General features: G+C 40.0%; 1 protein-coding gene across 4 annotated transcripts in view; it reads left to right on the top strand.

Annotated features, from left to right (window-relative positions):
* Positions 1-11,692, top strand: part of SNCAIP (synuclein alpha interacting protein) — a 90,621-nt gene extending 78,929 nt beyond the window's left edge. For 3 of the 4 annotated variants that reach the window (XM_074812793.1, XM_074812794.1, XM_074812796.1), the window contains 4 exons: positions 1,755-1,847; positions 4,359-5,421; positions 7,166-7,236; positions 11,128-11,692. In XM_074812793.1, the coding sequence (XP_074668894.1) occupies positions 1,755-1,847; positions 4,359-5,421; positions 7,166-7,236; positions 11,128-11,212 (1,312 nt within the window). In that variant the 3' untranslated portion in view covers positions 11,213-11,692. The remainder of the gene's footprint in view (positions 1-1,754; positions 1,848-4,358; positions 5,422-7,165; positions 7,237-11,127) is intronic. The other variant, XM_074812795.1, reaches the window with a different exon arrangement.
* The last annotated feature ends 7,053 nt before the right edge of the window (positions 11,693-18,745 follow it).

Raw genomic sequence — 18,745 nt, 5'->3', positions numbered from 1 at the left:
GTTAAAAGTAAAATGTTTGTTTTCTACCAGCCCTGTGAGTACAACCTCTAGTCTAAAATGTCGTCTGGATTCTTTCTGGCTTTGACATTGCCAGTTATAAAGACTGCATTTGGAACTCAGCTAGTTCTTCTGCTTATGGTATGTGAGCTAGGAAAGAGTCCAGCTCACTGGTGGAGAACTGTATTAGTTCTGCAGATCCAACAAGAATAAAAGTACTAAAAACATATTACTTCTACAGCAGCAGGAGCAGAGCCTGGGAGAAGCAGATAAAAAGTCATTTTCACATGGTCATTTGATCAGGGCCGGGGAATAAAACCAAAGGTACCAATTGTATTCCAGGTGAAAGATAGCGTATGTGCAGTAACAAAAAGCTGCAAGTCTCTTGTTTGCTAGTAGTCTCCCAGTAATTCTTTCTATGCAGTGTTTAGAGGCAATGGAACTTACAGGTCACTAAACAAGATTGAATGTTATCTGTGGTGGTTGGCAAGCTAAGGAGATGTTTTGATGTTAGAATGGAAGGTTTAAATTGGATGGGAGCAGGGAGAGGGAGAAGAACTTTTTGTGGCAAATTGATCTATTCCTTCTTTTTTGTAGAACTACTTGAAGATTTGCAGGCTATCTGGTTCAACTCAGTCCTTCCTATGGAAATAAGTATGTGGCAGGACAACAGAGATTGTAATTACAGTTCCATGGTAAATGGAGTTTCTAGTATAGATGTCATAGAATCACAGAATCATAGAATGGATTGGGTTGGAAGGGACTTTAAAGATCATCTAGTTACAACCCCCCCTGCAGCAGAAAGTGATGAACTGCAGTAGGTATAGCACTACTGAGTATGAGGTGGGTGCAGAGCACAGGTAGGACCTTTGGTAAGGTAGAGCAGCAAGCAGATGTGTTTTTTACTTCTCCCCTGAATACACAGAGGACATGCTTAGCTCCATCCTGCAGCTGAAGAAGATTGGACCAGGCCTTACCACTGGTCAAAAGCTCCTCTTTGTGTTCATTTGCAGATAGGAAAGGAGAGAGCAGTTGTCTGAGCTATTGTTTAGCTGAGTAAAAGCCATCCACCAACTTTGGAAGTGACTTCTTAATCTGTCAGAGGGAATGGCTTTAAACTCCAACAGGGGAGGTTCAGACTGCACATTAGGAAAAAGTTTTTCACAGAAAGAGTGGTCAGACAGTGGAATAGGCTGCCCAGGGAGGTGGTGGAGTCACCATCCCTGGATGTGTTTAAGGGTCGTTTAGATGAGATGTTGGGGGATATGGTGTAGGGGAGAACTTTGTAGAGTGGGGCTGGTGGTTGGCCTCGATGATCCCAAGGGTCTTTTCCAACCTGAATGATACTGTGATTCTTCCTGTACACAAACAGGAAAGAACAAAGTGGCTCTAAGTTTGCTCTGCCATATCTTTGTTTCTGGACGACTATTTAATGTGAGTCACTCAGTTCCAATGAACAGCTGCTTATGATCCCACACTTGTCCTTATATGAAGTATAATAAGTAGTCTCTGACAAGTAAACATCTCTCAGTTGGTCTTGTACAGTGATCACAGTGTCCACAGGGATTCAGAGACAAGTACAAACTCTTTGTTTATGTTATTATTTATAATTTATCTTTTTATTTACTATGTTAAGTATAGTTGAAGAGGACTTCTTTTTTGAATAGAAAGTTGAATGGGTAGTATCAGTTACACTGTAGCTTACTAACGCTGACAGTTTTACAATTCAAGGTAAACAGTTTTACATTTTCTTGCAGGCAGACAGTGGAACGTGTGACATTACAGAACCAACTCCAGCAGCTTTTAGAAGCCCAGCGGTCAGAGGGCAAGTCACTACCCACATCCCCAAGGTAAAGTGACTGGAATTGTGCTGCAGTCTGGATTTGCACAGTTTTGTGGTACACCGGTTATCAGGAGAAGCTGTGACCTGTCTAAATAGTGGATGTATTCTGTAAAGTAAATCTCTTTCCTTACTTCATGGGCTTGAAGCTGAGCTTGCTAGAATTTGACAGTGTGTAATGTTTTATATGTACTGGAAATTTTGAGTATGAAGTGAATAGTCCCTATTTCCCAACAGAGTGAAAATCAGATTTACAGTGGAATAGAATATATTTTGTATTAGGTGAATAGCAGAGGATCCTAGAAACCCTTAGGAAAGTTGTAAAGTTTGACCTTCTGGTGGTTCACTGTACATTACTGCCAGCAGTAACTCATAAAGCCAGTAACCAACAAAACCTCCTTTCAGATTAATAAGACTCCTTACTCTCATTAAATCTTTTGCCTGCAGTAGCTTTTATAAAAAGTCAAAACTCCAGAAATTTTATGTATTGTTTACATATCCTGTCAGAAGTCCCAGAAATAGACACAAACTGAGTTACATTAAAGAGGAGGAAAGTAAAGGCAGAGGACTGGATCTGGAGTCTGCTAACATATCTCTCTGACTTCTGCCATAGACTTCCAGTGTGATGCATAGAAGTCAAACAAGCACACAATTTCTCTCTGATAACACTCTAAAGAAGACTTTGAAAGGAATTAAGTAACTCACATGCAAATAGGACTCGGTTTATCATTACCTTCTCATTCAGTTTCCTCTCTGGAGGACACATATTCTTCTGTTTGTTTAAGGGTTCTTAGGGAGCTACCTGTATGTTAAAGTATGAAGCCAGCATAAAAGCTTCTGCAGGTGTTGATGGTCAGAGCTTTGGGTCATCAAGTTTGAACTCATAGGATCAGTAATTGCTTTTCTTCCATTCTCACAGAATCTCAAGTGCTTTTCTGGACAACAGCTCCATGTCCCTGAATTTCATGTGTCAGTGTTTCAGACAAGTGCAGATAGTTACAGAAGTAGATGACAAAGACACTGAAATTGGAGATCCATTTGTGTAAAGTAACCAGCTAGGAAATGGCTGTAAACTCTGAATTCCCACTGAAGTAGAAAACCACACTGAAAAGAGCTGTTTTGTCCTTCTTTTTTGAATCATGGTCTTTGTCGTCCCTGTCTGCCAGCTCAGCAGGAACAATGGGACCAAACTCTGTCTTCCAGCTAATTTGGTTTCTTTGATTTTTGCTGACTGGTCTTTCCAAGTGGTCTCACATCTGAGTACTGGTGAGCACCAGGACTGTTTCAGTATCAGATACGATCAGGTGAGAGCAGATCTCTCATGATTCATTATTCCTGTAAAAGGAATAGTAGGAATGTAGGTTTCAACATCTTTTTAGTTAAGTGAGCAAGTCTGAAAATGATACTCTATTATTTAAAATTTTATTTCATAGTTGGCTACTACTTTTCCTTCCAGCTAGAACTCACTTGTGGATGTTACCATCATCCAAGGAGCCTGCAGTGGATGTAAGAGAACCTATCCCTTTTACTGGGAATGTCTATTGTAGATACATGCATATTCTTCAGTGCTTGTTTCAGTTTGCCACAGGAAAAAAAGCAGAAAATTAATTGAAATCGAGGTGACTAGTATAGGCATGTGAATTTTGCACGCTGTGAAAACTACGGACTCATCAGAGTAGAAGCTGCTTGCAAAAAAAGAAATTAAATTTGTGAATTCACTGCCTTGCACTAACTTTAATTTTGTCACCCTTGCTTAGAGGAAAAGTGGTTTAAAATAAGAACATGGAGTATTATGAGCTCTGGCATGTGTCACAGGGAAAGAAATGTTCTCTGATTTATGTCCTTTGCAAATCAGACTTACTTGTGATTGCTGGTTCCTTGCTCTGTAACATTTGGCATTTTAAATTTAATTTATTATTCTAATAGTATTGAAATCAATTCATGTTACCTTTCTCATGCTTTTCAGTATTTCATATCTGAAGAGGTTTTGAGTGCAAATGGCCCTGATGTTTTATGAGGTCTTATATGGCTATTATTAATACCAGATGAAGTTTAGATTTATGAAATCATTGCTATGCAGAGAGCTGGTACATTCACAGTATTTAGAATAAGCTACTTTTATGTTATGGTATGACTTGGATAGTAGGCATTTGGCCTTGTGGGGTTTTTTTACCTTCTAGAACATGTCAACTCCCACAAACAGGAAGCAGTAGTTTCTCTAAAGTTTTCCTCAGAAAGTCATCTTTGGCATTGAAACAACCGTTCTAAGTTTTGATTTTGAGGAGTTTTCTTTGTAAGAGAAAGTGAAGAGACTCAAATCCTAATTAGGAGTGGAAGCAGGGTTACATCCTTCTCTGTGTAATCTTTGCTGTGGCATCGTAGTAATGAATTCCATGTGAATAGCAATGAAGAGGATAAGTAACAATAAGCTGAGACAGACACGTACACTGGAAATGGCAGTTTCACATTTTATATGTGCATTAATTTGGCTGTGGTATTTCCTCCTCTTTTTTTCTTTAAGCTTGCCATCATCTCCTGCTTCTGGCAAACCCCAGTGGAAACCATCTGAAGCAGATGAATTGTCTCCACCAAAAAGTAAATTGAACACCCAAGATGGGATTCAGATTCTTGGCAGCTTGGGAACTTCTAGTCGCACTCGAGCCAAGATAAAAGATGAGGACTCAGATAAAATCTTGCGCCAGTTGCTGGGGAAGGAAATCTCTGAAAATGTCTGTATGCAGGAGAAGCTGACTTTGGAATTTCAGGATGCTCATGCATCCTCCAAGAACGTGAAGAAGATTTTGCCAGAGAAAAGGGAGCTGAAGTTAGCCAGACTGAGGCAACTGATGCAGAGGTCACTCAGCGAGTCTGACACAGACTCAGCTATTTCTGAGGACCACAAGAACACCCCTGTGAAAAGAACTGACAAACCAAGGCCTCAGCCCATAGTGGAGAGTGTTGAGAGCCCAGAGAGTTTGCACCTAATGATTAAGAAACACACTTCTGCAGCAGGACGCCGCTTCCCTTTTGGTATCAGGGTCTCTAAGTCTGTGGATGGCCACAGTCCTTCCCCAACTTCAGAGAGCAGCGATCCAGATAATGAAGCCCTGTATCAGTCTGGTACTGTACCTCAGACCCAGTTTTGTGGAGACAACTCTCCATCCAGCACAGATAGTGCCACTGCTCAAAAGGTTGCCACCAGCCCTAAGAGTGCTCTCAAGTCTCCATCTTCAAAGCGCAGAACCTCCCAAAATTTGAAACTCCGAGTAACTTTTGAGGAGCCTGTGGTGCAGATGGAGCTAGCAGAGTCAGAATTAAATGAGGAAAAGGATAAAGACCGGGGCAAAGGACTCATGCGGGTTCCATCCAGTTCTGGGGAGCCAGCAGGGGACCAGCTGAAAAGGCCTTTTGGAACCTTTCGGTCCATAATGGAGACGCTGAGTGGCAACCAAAATAACAACAACAACTGTCAAACAGCAAACCTGATCAAAACCTCATCCACGCTGCCTTTTACCTCATTAGGAAGGAAGACAGCAGACAGCAAGGGAAATCCAGCAGCTCTCACAAAAGGAAGAAACAAGCCAGTGAGTGCACTAAAAGGAGGAAGGATCTTTTTTTTTCTCTTGTCTCTTTAAGTAATGAATAAGTTTGACAACTTCTTCTTCCTGCCTTTCTATAGCAAATGGATGCACACAACTACTTTACTGTATTTGTCCTGTAGAAAGGCATCCACCGTTTTAATTTTGGAAGGCTTTTCCAAGGAGTGGCAGGTATTGCTTGTGTACAGAGTCCATACTCTTAGTGCACGTGATTCACATGTTCTGTGTTGAACACAGAGACGTGATTCACATGGAAATGATGTTTGACGTTGCTGTGAGTGGCAGGTCATACAATGAGAATGTCATGCTTGTATCCATGGGATTTCTGAGGAGTAAATAACTGAAGGACTAGCCCTGTCGTGTCCTATAGCTGACTGATGAGGCCAACAGGATAAGAAAAAGAGATAGAATATAAAGAGGAAAAATAGCAGAAATGGTCCTTCCTGCTTCTGTGGGAGCTACAGCCATCCCCTAGGTGTTGAAGCTGTCAGTACCCAGCCTTCTTTGCCTACCCTCTCCTCATAGTACAGTCTTCTTATGGCAGAGTATATGTATTGGATCCATATCATCCCCTCTTTGTGGTCAGCAGAGTGCCCTTTCTGGGATCCCAACAGAAAGAGGGGTGTCTCCAGGTAGGAGGCTGACTCTTATGTTCAAAAGAAAGGAGAAAATACTTTGAACAAATGTATCTTCCAAGAGAAAGGAAGAGGTATTGAATAAAAGAGATAGAGGTAGGAAATACTGTGAGCGCAGTGTGTTTGTGGAGCAAAGCAGAGAATAGAGAGCATCTAGAGATACAATAAAGAGTTGAGTGAAAGGGAATGGTAGATGATTTAATCCCCTGTGAAAGACAGGGTGGGAAGGAAGGAGTGGATGGAAAGACATGAGATGAAAGAATAATTTCAAGATGAAAAAAAGAACATAAAGCAGGCCAAGAGGAGGAATAGTGAATTATATGCTGTAAAATTATGACAAGGTAATGGGAGAGAAACTCAGGGAAATCTTGGGCATAAAGGAGGAAAAATGTGTATGGAAAAGAAACTGTGGAAAGAGAGAGCTGGGAAATAGTGAGCAATCCATATTAGTGGGTACTGCTAGAACAGCAGTGCTGTAGCAGAATGTGAAATTAAATGAAAAATTCAAAGGAGACCTAATAGGCTAAATTGAAGTGGAACTGCATTTATTAAAGTTTACTCAGAATCACAGTATGAACTACTGCTTTGAGCCTTTAAAGACATGCACCATCTAGTCAAACAGCCCATTTAACATAGAATTATTTTTATAACACAATAGCAATTTTTTTCAAAAGAGTGATTGAGATTTTATAGTGACAGAAGAAAAGACAGTCTGTCTTCAAAGGTGTTCTGATAGATGACAAGGTCATGAGCAGTTTTCATAGTTCCCTAAGAAATTTGAGGAGTTGAATGAGGTAATTCTAACAGTATTGATGCTTGCACTGTAAAACGCATGTTTTCTGTGAAAAGGCCATGTTTGCATGTCATTGTTGCCAACATCAAAACTGTGGAAAGAATACATTTTCATACCAACCCAAAGGACCACAGCACACATGTCAAAGAGGTAACAGATTCAGCCTCATTTACTAACTTAAAAAGAAATCTGTTAAAATGTTATTGTTGCAATTTGACTGCATGTTTTGGGAGACTTCCATGTTATGCATGTGGTAAGCTCAGTGCATGTTTTTAACTGATATGATGTTGTACTTTCTTAGGGTCCTTACTTCAGCTACACCAGTCTTTCCTCTAGCACGCTGAATGAAGAACTTCTGTGTAACTATGCTTGGTATGTGCTTATGCATGGTGATGTTTAGCATCTCTGTTGCTTTGTTTTCTCAAGTTGCATGTGTTTGCTAACATTATTCATAACTGAAATACTGAAGTTGATTGATACACAAGAAAGGAAATAGATGAACAGGTGAACATCTAAATTCATAGAAAAGCAGAATTTTATGATGGATTTCTGCTGATGTCACCATTGAACTGACTACAGGATTTCAGTTCCAAGCAAGTATAGAAAGTATTCATACTCGTAAATCCACCAGGGAGTACAGCACACTTTGGCTGAGTATTCAGCCTTTGTTGAATGAAAGTCAAGTACCAGATGAGAATGGAAATTAAATTTCCTCTCATGAGGAGAGCAAAAAGACCACAGTTCATCTCTAAATGGAGAGTACAGAGAACATGAGGCAGAATGCTCTACTTTAAATCTAATGCTCTCCTATTTTCACATATTTTTCTTACTCTCCCTCAGACTTTGAAGTTAAATGTGTTTTTTAAAAGTCTGATAACTTTGACTGTGTTCAAACTCCTTAATTTAGGCACGTTCCATCAGGACTATTCAGGCAGATAGAGACCAGTCCCTCAAAGTCCATAAAGACATGTCGGAAAAAACGTCATTTGACAAAGTGTGGTTTATTTTATAAGCAAATGCTTTGTAAAAATTGTCTGTCATTTTTATTCAACTATTATCACTCAAATTCTTGTGATTTTTTTTTTTTTTCTGTTAAACTGAGATGTAAAATCCTTTCATTAGGCCTGGAAATGACTGCTGTTCACACCAAAATTATGCATTTTAGGATACTTCTGGGAAAATTATAAATTAGTCATTCTGCAGTTCGGGAGCCTAAATTACTTTCAAGTTACTCTTTTCTAAATGTTTAATGATATTTTTTGTTCACTTGTTTTTTAATGCCAGGACCTTCCTATACTCAAAAACTCAATTTCTGTAATGGAAATGGGAGTCTTGTTCTGAAGTCATTGGCACAGTATATGTGAAACTAGAAACAGAACTGTAAGGTTTCCAACAGTTTTAATTCTCTCCTGAAAACAGAGGGAAATTCCAGTGCAGAAAATTGACTGCACAGCAGCAGTTTGAAGGAGCATCAGTGGGCAGCCTCGTCAAAACACCCAGCTGCCTGTCCAGTCTGTGGAGTAATACAAAACCATTAATCTCATCCTTATGTTAGAGCTGTCTCCTGGAAGTAACCCGTTGTTGTAATTCAGTATTGCCATGTGTAAATGCTCTTGTGTGAGAAATCCCTGGCAGCACAGCATTTCCCTAGAAGCAGTGAGAGACAGGGAAGGTCTGGCTGCAGCTGCAGAGCTGCAAAGTCACCTGCTGGGAGGGTTAAAGTTGGATCTGAACTCCTGGCTATCCCTCTGGGCACTGCTGATCCAGACACCATGTCCCGAAGCTGTCCTCATGGTGGTGGGCACTGGAAAACCAGGGAGTAGGAAACAAGGAGCAGAGTGCACTAAGGGCACAGCTTGAGGAGGCTGTTATTGTACACACAGATTAGGATTTAGATCGGAAATTTCAGATGTGCAGGCTGGGTTGGGATATTTTTCACCTTTTGGAAGGATTGGCTAGTTTCTTGTGTATTATGACTCCAAGCAAATGCTTGTAGTTTTTTCCGTCTTACATGTATGCCAATGAATGATTCTTTCCCACGCTTTAAATCATCTGAGATCTGCAGTACCTTAAAGTAAGCACTAATTCACCATTTCAATACAAATCCTGTACTAGCTGCAGCTATCAATAGCAAAAATTGCTTCATACATCAAGGCAATCAGCAGCATCTACCAACAGGTTTCTGTCAGATAGTAAACTGGACATGCTTCTAAAATAGTAAGTGGATCTAACCTAACAGATATCTCCCTGCCAGACCTAGTGCTGGATAAATTACAACTTCAAATATATACTCTGGAAAAGGATGCTTATCTGTATGTCTAATAAAATAGTTACAATTCAAACTAGTAAAGTATAAAATCAATATGAAAGTAATTTATGCGTTGTCCCAGACAATTTACAGTTGTTCTGTTGTGAACCGTTTTGATCATGCATCGGTGCCCGTTGCACGAGGGGATGTTTAGTATTTCTGTGACACAGGCACCGGAAGAGATTAGAAATTTGGTTAGTAATTAGTAATATTGGTAATACGTTTCTTTCAGGTCAGCAGGCACCATTGTAGAAGACACATCTGTTCAGCATTGTCACGTAGAGACATTTGCATTAGCTAAAAATGATCCTCTTCAAGATCATAGTGCAACTGTAGAGCTGTGAAATGGAGTCTTTAGAGTGCTTAGTGAGCCACCACATGGGGGACTTACCCACAGGGTCTTTCAGCACTGCAAGTCTAAGCCAGTGTAGTAGTAATTTGATGCAAATTGTCTTAGCCTTATAAAGCATCCATAAATAAAGCTCCGTGGTTAACACTAAACATACTGTTGATATCAGCAATGCATGTTAAGTGCCAAAAAGTAGTTATGGCAAAAAGTTAAGTGCTCCTCTTTTACCTCCTCAAACTCAGTCCTATGAATTCTACTTCCCCTATCTCAATTCTGTCTTTTGCTCTTGCTTTGGGCATGTGACAACAGTAATTTAGATGAATGGAGGGAATTTTAAAATAAAATGATTCCTCATGCCCTCTTACTAGGACCCACAACTGTGGTCCCTGAGAACATCAGCTTCTGTTAAATCCTGATGTGACCACAAGGTTATCTAAGAATCCTAAGTATCAGTCTCTCAAGGATTTTTGGTTCTTTGTGGTGATTGTAGACTGGAATAAAGCTATTCTGGTTTGTAAGAATCAGGCTCACAAATATGTGAGTTTAAGGCAAACTTTTTATACACATACTCTTGCCCTTTGCAGTGGGTTTTTAACCTCCCACTAGTGTCTGTCCTTTGCAGGAACAAACCAGCTGGTCATGATTGTATTGTAGGAGTTTACTGTTCAGAAGTAATAACTATAAATGAACCTTTTAGCCTGTTTAAAAGCTGATGTGGGCTGGATGCTTAACCAAAAATCCTTCAGCTGGAAGGTTAATTGAGAAGAGGGGGAACATACCAGGGGTACAGAACAAGGACATATGAAAGAAGGTGAAGACACTGAGTGTTACAAATATTTAGTGTTTAATTTTTCTACTTTAATTGGCAAGCTCAAAATCATTTGAGTCTCATACAAAACAGATAGATTTTTAAATTATTTTTTTAAATCTAATTTTACCTAGTATGGAAATGAAGACACACTATAGCAAAATTATCCTTATCTGTGTATCTAATAAAATCTTAATGATTTGAATTGAGATTTTACCTAAATTACAATATTAAAAGAGTTATAGGCCCTGTGTCAGAAAAAGAATTACTGCTTGCCATTTTTCCTATGGCCTTTGCCACCATCTCCTACTTAAGCAGACACATAAAGTAAGTCAAATGAATCACTTTTTGAAAGTTTATTTCTCTCTGGTGATTGTTCATGGGGACTAGATGACTCTCTTACAGGTAGAGTCAGAAACAAACAGGGTATATTTAATGTTTGTTGTAGTGCATCTTTTTATCACTATAGTACTTTTCCTTAAAGGATGAGGAGGTTTTGGACATTCTGTTGATTATTATCAGAACATTATGACAGTGTACTAATTAATGCTGTGACTTAAAAAGCTCCTTATCATTCATTCCATTGTTTTCCACTTTTGATTTCAGAATAGGAGCTACAAGAAAGTCAGTATTAAAAAGTATTTTGTGTAGTACATGTCCAGAGAAATAAGCCCAGAGAAAAAGATTAATTCAGAGTTCAATACTTGCAAATGGAATAAAACAGAGTAAACAAACACAGGGCAAATCCCTCTATATTGTTAGTGTTACCATGAGTAATTTTATTCTTTTTCTCTCCAGGCATGATGACATCAATAGGAAAAGCTGGAAATGTGACAGTCAAAAGAGTACTGAAGAGCCAGAGCTGCAGGAGTTCTTCCTCTAAATCACATCTCGTGATGTCTCATTTCGAAATACCTGAAATATATCCTTTTGAAACATTAATATGAGACATACCCTTCACCAGCAAAACAGCAGCTGTTAGGATGCCTTAATTTGTAGCAGTTAGACCATATACAAAACTTTTTTATGATATATGTGTATATGTAACTTGTTTGTAAGATGTGCTGTGTAAAGGCATGGGTGAGCAAAAGTAACAATTTGAAAATTGTTATGACACAGGCAACCTCCAAAATGTTTGTTGGGCCACAGAACACATTTTGTACTTTGTGTCTTGCATGGATATATTGTCATATATCTTTATTTCCTTTGTCAATGGCATATACTGTCAAAAAGTTTCAGCCAGGACTCTGCCTGCTCAGCTCCTCAGTGAGACCAAGGCAAAAGCATTGATTTTTTTGAGTATGTTTTGTCTGTTGTTATTTCTATTTTTTGTAAAAAGGAAATAAAGACAGTGTTAATAGGACACACTGAGTGCAGATACTTCTCATACTTCATTATTTCATCTTTTGAGCTTTAAGTGTTTTATTGGTCTTTTTGTTGTTCATTTGATAATGAGGTAATGTCCAATACCAGGATTTCAGTTCAGTCAGTTGGTTGAATCAAGAATTGATTTAATGTTTAGTGGTCCCTTTTCATCTTTGAAATGCGTAGAAATAAAAAGAAAGCATAAATGCAATTTTAAATTACCATTTATTGTTACGTGCCAAACACTGGCAATGTCCTTAGCTCAAGTCAAATTACCAAGTAATCTGCTAAGACCTAGTCCATATTCTCTCAAAGCTGTCATTATCCTTTTATTGCGTGTTCTTTGAACCTTTCAAGAGAAAATGCAATCTCTTACTGAATTCACTTCATTTGGGGTAAACTCTAAGTACATTCTGCAAAGTTGTCGTACAACACAACATCCAAAAGCAGACTACTAGGTAATCTTTACTTGACACATTTATTTATATCAGATATCTGGGTATATATTTGCTTTATTTTGATTATATTGATCTATTTCCATTTGAAGACTGCTACAGTTTGTTGAGAAAGATCCAAAGACATAAGGATTTGTTTTACTGACTGTTCTAATAGAACATAGGGAAGTCATAGGAAGTTTGCCAAAGAAATTTATCACAAAGTCGGTCATAGAATCATAGAATGGTTTGGGTTGGAAGGGACCTTTAAAGACCATCTAGTTTCAACCTTACTGCAGTGGGCAGGGACATAAAAAATTATGAGATTATGCAAATTAAATTCCTGCAACTGCAGAACTAATTAATTAATGTGGACACTCAAGAGGATTTTTATTAAGTACAATGGAGTTTCTTTCTATGCAGTTTCTCTTGCCTATTTTTTGCTGTGTTCATCTTGACTATTGGGCTTCCTTTCTGGTCAGTGAGAAGAGAGAGTAACTTCCTGCATGAGATTCATCCTACCTATTACAGGTTTCTCATTTACAGGAGTACCAGTCCCTTCCTGCTTACTACAGGGGAAGCTGAGGTAGTAGAGGTCTTGGAAGAGTTATTTAGTATTTGAATGCCTTTAATTAAGTGAGATAAATGTCTTTCTCTGGGTCACTCTTCAGAATGATGTCATGTTTGGCCATACAGCCACCATGGGCCAAGATGACTGAATGCCCCAGACACTCTGCTTATAGGCTTTGGATAAGCACAGAGTACTACTGGATAAAGTGGAGCCAACTGAGAGATCAGCAAAAAACCCCACAAATAAAAATAATAAAAGTGTTCACTTACAGAAATGAAATTCTGACTTTCTTTCCACAGTTCTTATCTGTCACTTGGCAACACTTTGATTTTTTGAGCTAAAGTAATAAACCTAGCACTCTAGCTGACCTGAGCTGTGCTGTTTAAAGAAACAACCAAATCTCCAAAAACATCTTTCAGCCAGGAACAGTAATGCCTCTAACTGGGCCTCCTGTCTTCTGAGTGCATATGAAAAATCTGAATGCAAAGTGAGAAGACACATGTGCTGCAATTGCCAGAGTGCTGAAAGAGAGCATAGGAAAGAGAGATCTTGTGTCTGGTAGATGGGCTTAAAACAAATGGACAGTTGGCATTTTTGTGAGTGTGAAGAGTGTTGACTGTGGTCATGTGAATGGCAGAAACAGCAATCTTGCTGAGTGATCCTGACTGACTGGAGATGTGTAAAGTCTGCCATAGCTATCTGTAGTATCTAGCTGAAGCAGGGGATAAAACAGCTTCTATGAAAGGTTTTGAAATAGTCCAAGGTGTAAGTATTGTCAAATCCTGAAAGAAAGAAATTGCCTATTCTGAAGACAGGATTTAAAAATCACCTGCCCTCTGCGGGGTAGCAATTTCTACAGAATAATTCACAGTATAGCACATGGTAAATCAAATTATGCAAGTATCATAGGGCTATAGATGTTACTAAATGAGATAGGATTGGGATGCCAGAAGATGTTCAGGGTCTGTGGTTAACGATACCTGCTAGGTAATTGATCTCTCAAAGACTCCCATCCCAGATAACTGGATAACTGAATACAGCTGGGGAGGGCTGTGTGTTTCCAGTGAAAGCTACACATGCTGTTCATATGGCTATCCACAGTTCCTGAGCACATTGGGGCAGAAAGCAGTTTCAGGTCTAACTAGTGCATAAGAGAGGCCAACTTGATGTAAGCACGAAAAGTAGTGTCTGGAGGGTTTTATCTCTGGAGAAGGTGAACTCATGTTGTATAAACTGCTGATTTTATTGTTCCTAATTTGTAGTTTCTTTCCTACTTAGGGCCCCAAAGCCTACATGTGGTACACTGATGTCATGCCTATTAGAGAAATGCTGATTCTGTGATCTTCAGCTGGCTGAAGCCTGTGCTCTGCATATTTGTATCCTTAGTAGCTATAGAATCCAGGTGCCATAACTCCTTCTGTTTGGTTTATAATCCTCCAGGCAGATCCCTCCTGGCATGAGTCTAGGTCAGACTTCTGTCAGCAAAGCATAAGCATTTCCCAGAGGCAGAAGAGCCAATCAGGGATTTTCCAGCAAACATCTTCAGAAAATATCAGTTATCCAAAGCTTTTTAACAGGACCACAAACCCCCTTTGAATACAACCCTTGACAGAAAAGGTCCTCTCCTATCTACTCAGAAATTTCTGATCAGAAGAAGGTAATGAAGTCATTTGCAAGTGAACCAATGTGTGTCCTAGTAAAACTATATCTGTGAACACCACAAAGAATGGCTTTTCATATTCTGTTACCCCCAAAGATGTCAGAATAAGACCTCTGTGTTTGTCCTGTAGTTCTGTACCAAAGGTGATAAATAATGTGTTGGAGAGCAGTAGTCAGTTCCCAATTCCATGTAATCTCTGGCTCTCATCTTTTGAACAAGGACAATCATTTACTAGGAGCCTTTGTTTGTTTCAGGTATTTGAGATAGGCAGCATATGGATACATGCAGTATCAAAACTGCAAGTATGGTGCTTTTTTTCATGAGCAGAATGGTGGGTTCTACTTTGCCCTGCATCAGTAGAGCAGCATTTTAGTAATAATTACTATTTGGTTTTGCCCTTCAATCTCTATATTAGAGGGCAAATACATTGGTTTACTAGGTTACTAATGAATAACTATAGTCAGCATAGTTGGTGTATGAAGGCAATGAAGGAGACAAGTTAGACAAACAGTTTAGATTTAATATTCATTTCACTGTAACTGTAGTTCTGAAACCTTTTCATAACATCAAGCTAACATAAGATAAATGGCATAACAAAATGTGATTGACAGCATAACAGTAAAAATAATACTCCAACGTCCACTTATTTAAGTGTCTCAGAAACATATTCTCTGAGAGCTGATTTGTTGCATGTTTCATTGCCTGCCATTACAGCAATGTCAGAATATGGCCATGCAATACAGACAAAAGTAAAAATGTCAGCATATCATATGCCAGGTATGAATTAATGGATTGGTGAATGTATCTCGTGGTGAGACAACTTTTGTCTGCATGTAGACTAAGATTCAGCTCCCAGTATCCTTGAAATATTTCTTAGCCTTTTACAAACCTACTTGATGAAAATTTGACTGAAAGGTCTGTGAAAAATGTAGTCCCTGCATTTGTAGCATCAAACTGCAAGGCTTAATTGTCTGTCATGTAATGGTTTCACAATGACATGATAGGAATAATTTCTCAAATTATATTGCATTTCCTATGGTAAGTTCAGAAATGTCTTTCTAATTGTACATCAACTGTACCCAAGTATAGCCTGTTACATATTTATCTTTTGTATAATCCTGTTTCTCTGTAAATGCATTTTGAGGTTGCAAGTAAGTACACAATTGTTCATGAGATGTAAGTACAGCACATGTCTTTTAACCGAAATGTCTGTCAAACACAGAGCTATGTTGAGTATAGATTGCCCAAATGAAAAAGCCCAAGCACTAACCTGCAGTTCATCCTCTGCCTCTGCACAACATCATTGCCATATCACATTCTTGCATAGACCAGACACACTGCCCACTATTTGTGCCTGTCTTTTCTTCATTATATTGACCAGTCAATATGTAACTTTGACCCAAGTATCAGAGACTGCAGCCAGGAGAAATAAGGTTGGTTCTTAATATGCCACACAACCTCTTCCAAATAAAGGGGTACTACATACACAGCATCCAGCATCCATCCTTGCACACGTTTAATAATGCATCACCAGTTTCCAGATGCTCCCGCTTTTGTAACATGGACTGCTTTTGTATCACATATATGGACAGCTATAAATACTAGCTCAAGCCATCTGTTTCCTGAAGAAAATGTTACTCTTTGTCTTTGACGTCTGCACAGCCACTTCCTTTCCCAGTCTAACTGCTAGGTTTTTTGCCAGTGTGATTACTGGCAAGCAGTATACAGGAGGAAGGAAGATAGTTATTCTGGGTATATTTGGGAAACTGATAAGAAATCCTGAGGCTGTTAGAACACAGAGCTAACTTTTACATATCTCTTTTGTCAGTCAGCAATACTGCTCCAAGAAATTACAAAAAAAAATCATGTGGGTCTAGAAGGTAAGAGGCCTGAAAGGAGTTTACCCTCCTTCCTGTATAGATGTGAATATAAATTCACATGTAGATGGTGTACAGATATCTGTAGAACCTTGAAAAACTGCAGAATAGGGACCAACTCAGGAGATTTGCAATGCAAAAAACTGTGGCCCGACCGTATACATATGTGTCTGTGTATGCATGCAGATAAGATTTCTGTATGGGCATGCAGTAGAAGGAAGACTTTGCTTTGAGAAACCTGGCCTACTGGAGGCTGATGGGGTCCCTCTGTCAGAGAAGGGGAAGAGCATCTTCGGTCATAGGCTTGCCAAGCTGGCCAAGAGGGCTTAAAACTAAAGTTGCTCAGGGAGGGGAACCTCAGTCTATCCCACTCCTGTCAACTTGGTGCTAGTGCCAGCAAGAGATGCCCAGAGCCTGGAGAGGGATCACAGATCAGCAGGAGAGCACCTCAAGAGCAGCACACAGGAGTTCCCGCGAGAGAGTCAGCTCCACTGGGGGCCCAACTTAAATGCCTCTATGCAAATACGTGTAGCATGGGAAATAAACAAGAAGAGCTAGAGACATGTTCACGCCTGCAGGGCTATGATCTTACTGGCATTACAGAGACACGGTGTGGTGACTCTTATGACTGGAGTGTTGCCTTGGAAGGATACAGGCTCTTTAGAAAGGAAAGGCAGGGAAGATGAGAAGCAGGAGTCACCCTCTATGTCAATGACCAGCTGGAGCGTGTGAAGCCCTGCCTGGGGATGGATGAGGAGCTGACTGAGAGCTTATCGGTCAGGATTAAAGGGAAGGCAGGGACAGGAGGTGTATAGTGGGGGGCTGCTACAGACAACTCCACCAGGAAGACCGAGCAGACGAGGGCCTCTATAGACAGATGGGAGCAGCCTCACATTCACAGGTCCTCATGGGGGACTTCAACCACCCTGATATCTGTGGGAGGAACAAAACTGCAGCACATAAGCAGTCCAGGAGGTTCCTGGAAAGCATTGATGATAACTTCCTTCTCCAAGTGATAGAGGAGCCAACAAGGAGAGGTGCTACATTGAACCTTGTTCTCAGAAACAAGAAGGGGCTGGTGGGGAATGTGAAGCTCAAGGACAGCCTTGGCTGCAATGACCATGAAATGGTAGAGTTCAAGATCCTTAGGGCAGCAAGGAGGGCATGCAGCAAACTCCCTGCCTTGCTACCCTGGACTTAAAGAGAGCAGACTTTGGCCTCTTCAGGGATCTGCTTGGCAGGGTAACATGGGATAAGGCCCTAGAGGGAAGAGGAACCTAAGAAAACTGGTTAATATTCAAGCATCAGCTCTCCCAAGCTTGGAAGCAATGCATCCCAACAAAAGAAAGTCAGGTAAGACCACCAGGAGTTCTGCATGGATGAACAAGGGGCTCCTGGACAAGGTCAAGCATAAAAAGGTGGTCTACAGGGGGTGGAAGCAAGGACAGAGAGCTTGGGAGGAATACAGAGAAACTGTATCAGGGATAAGGTTAGGAAGGTCAAAGCCCTGGTAGAATTAAATCTGGCCAGGGACATGACAGGTAACAAAAAAAGCTTATACAGCTTCGTTGGTGATAAGAGGAGAAGTAAAGCAAGCGTGGGCCCTCTCCAGGAGGAAAAGGAAGACCTGGTCACCCAGAATATGGAGAAGGCTGAGGTACTTAATGACTTTTTTGCCTCAATGTAAGGATATTTTGCCCCCAATATAAGAAGGACATAGATCTGCTTGAGTGGGTCCATAGGAGGGCCATGAAGATGATAGGGGGCCTGGAGCACCTCACTTATGAGGACAGAGTGAGAGAGTTGGCGTTGTTCAACCTAGAGAGGAAAAAGCTCTGGGAAGACTTTATAGCAGCCTTCCAGTACTTAAAGGAGGCTACAGGAAAGATGGGGAGGGACTCTTTATCAGGGAGTGTAAGAATAGGATGAGGAGTAATGGTTTTAAGCTGAAAGAGGGTAGGTTTAGAATAGATGTAAGGAAGAAATTCTTTACTGTGAGAGTGGTGAGAGGTTGTGGATGTCTTCTCCCTGGAATTGTTCAAGGTCAGGTTGGACGAGTTTTTGAGCAACCAGATCTAGTGGAAGGTATCTGTGCCCATGTAGGAGGGTTGGAACTAGAGGAACTTTAAGCTCCCTTGCAATCCAAGCCATTCTATGATTTTATTAAGACAATTTTTACATTTTTCTTTTCAGCTGTGAATATGGACAACAAACCAAGGAATATATTAAAGAATGAAACACAAAAGTGCACAAATGCAAAGCCATAAGGAAATGCTGAAAAGGAGTCACTTACCAAAAAAAAAGACAACTCCCTTCCCATATACAAGTAAAATGGGGGGGTGGAAATAAGTGCCCCTCCTTGTTGCTGTGCACGTTGTCTACTGTGGGTAGAACAAGAAGCAGTGAATATAGAACTGTATCAAAGGGGATAAAGGTTATGCGTTAGCAAAACTTTCCACAAGTAATGATTGCATTGGAATCAATAGTCTGCTGGAAGATGTAAGAGAGT

The sequence above is a fragment of the Strix aluco genome, chromosome Z (genome assembly GCF_031877795.1).
Source record: "Strix aluco isolate bStrAlu1 chromosome Z, bStrAlu1.hap1, whole genome shotgun sequence".
Classification (NCBI taxonomy): domain Eukaryota; kingdom Metazoa; phylum Chordata; class Aves; order Strigiformes; family Strigidae; genus Strix; species Strix aluco.
This window is presented reverse-complemented; position numbering and strand designations above follow the sequence as displayed.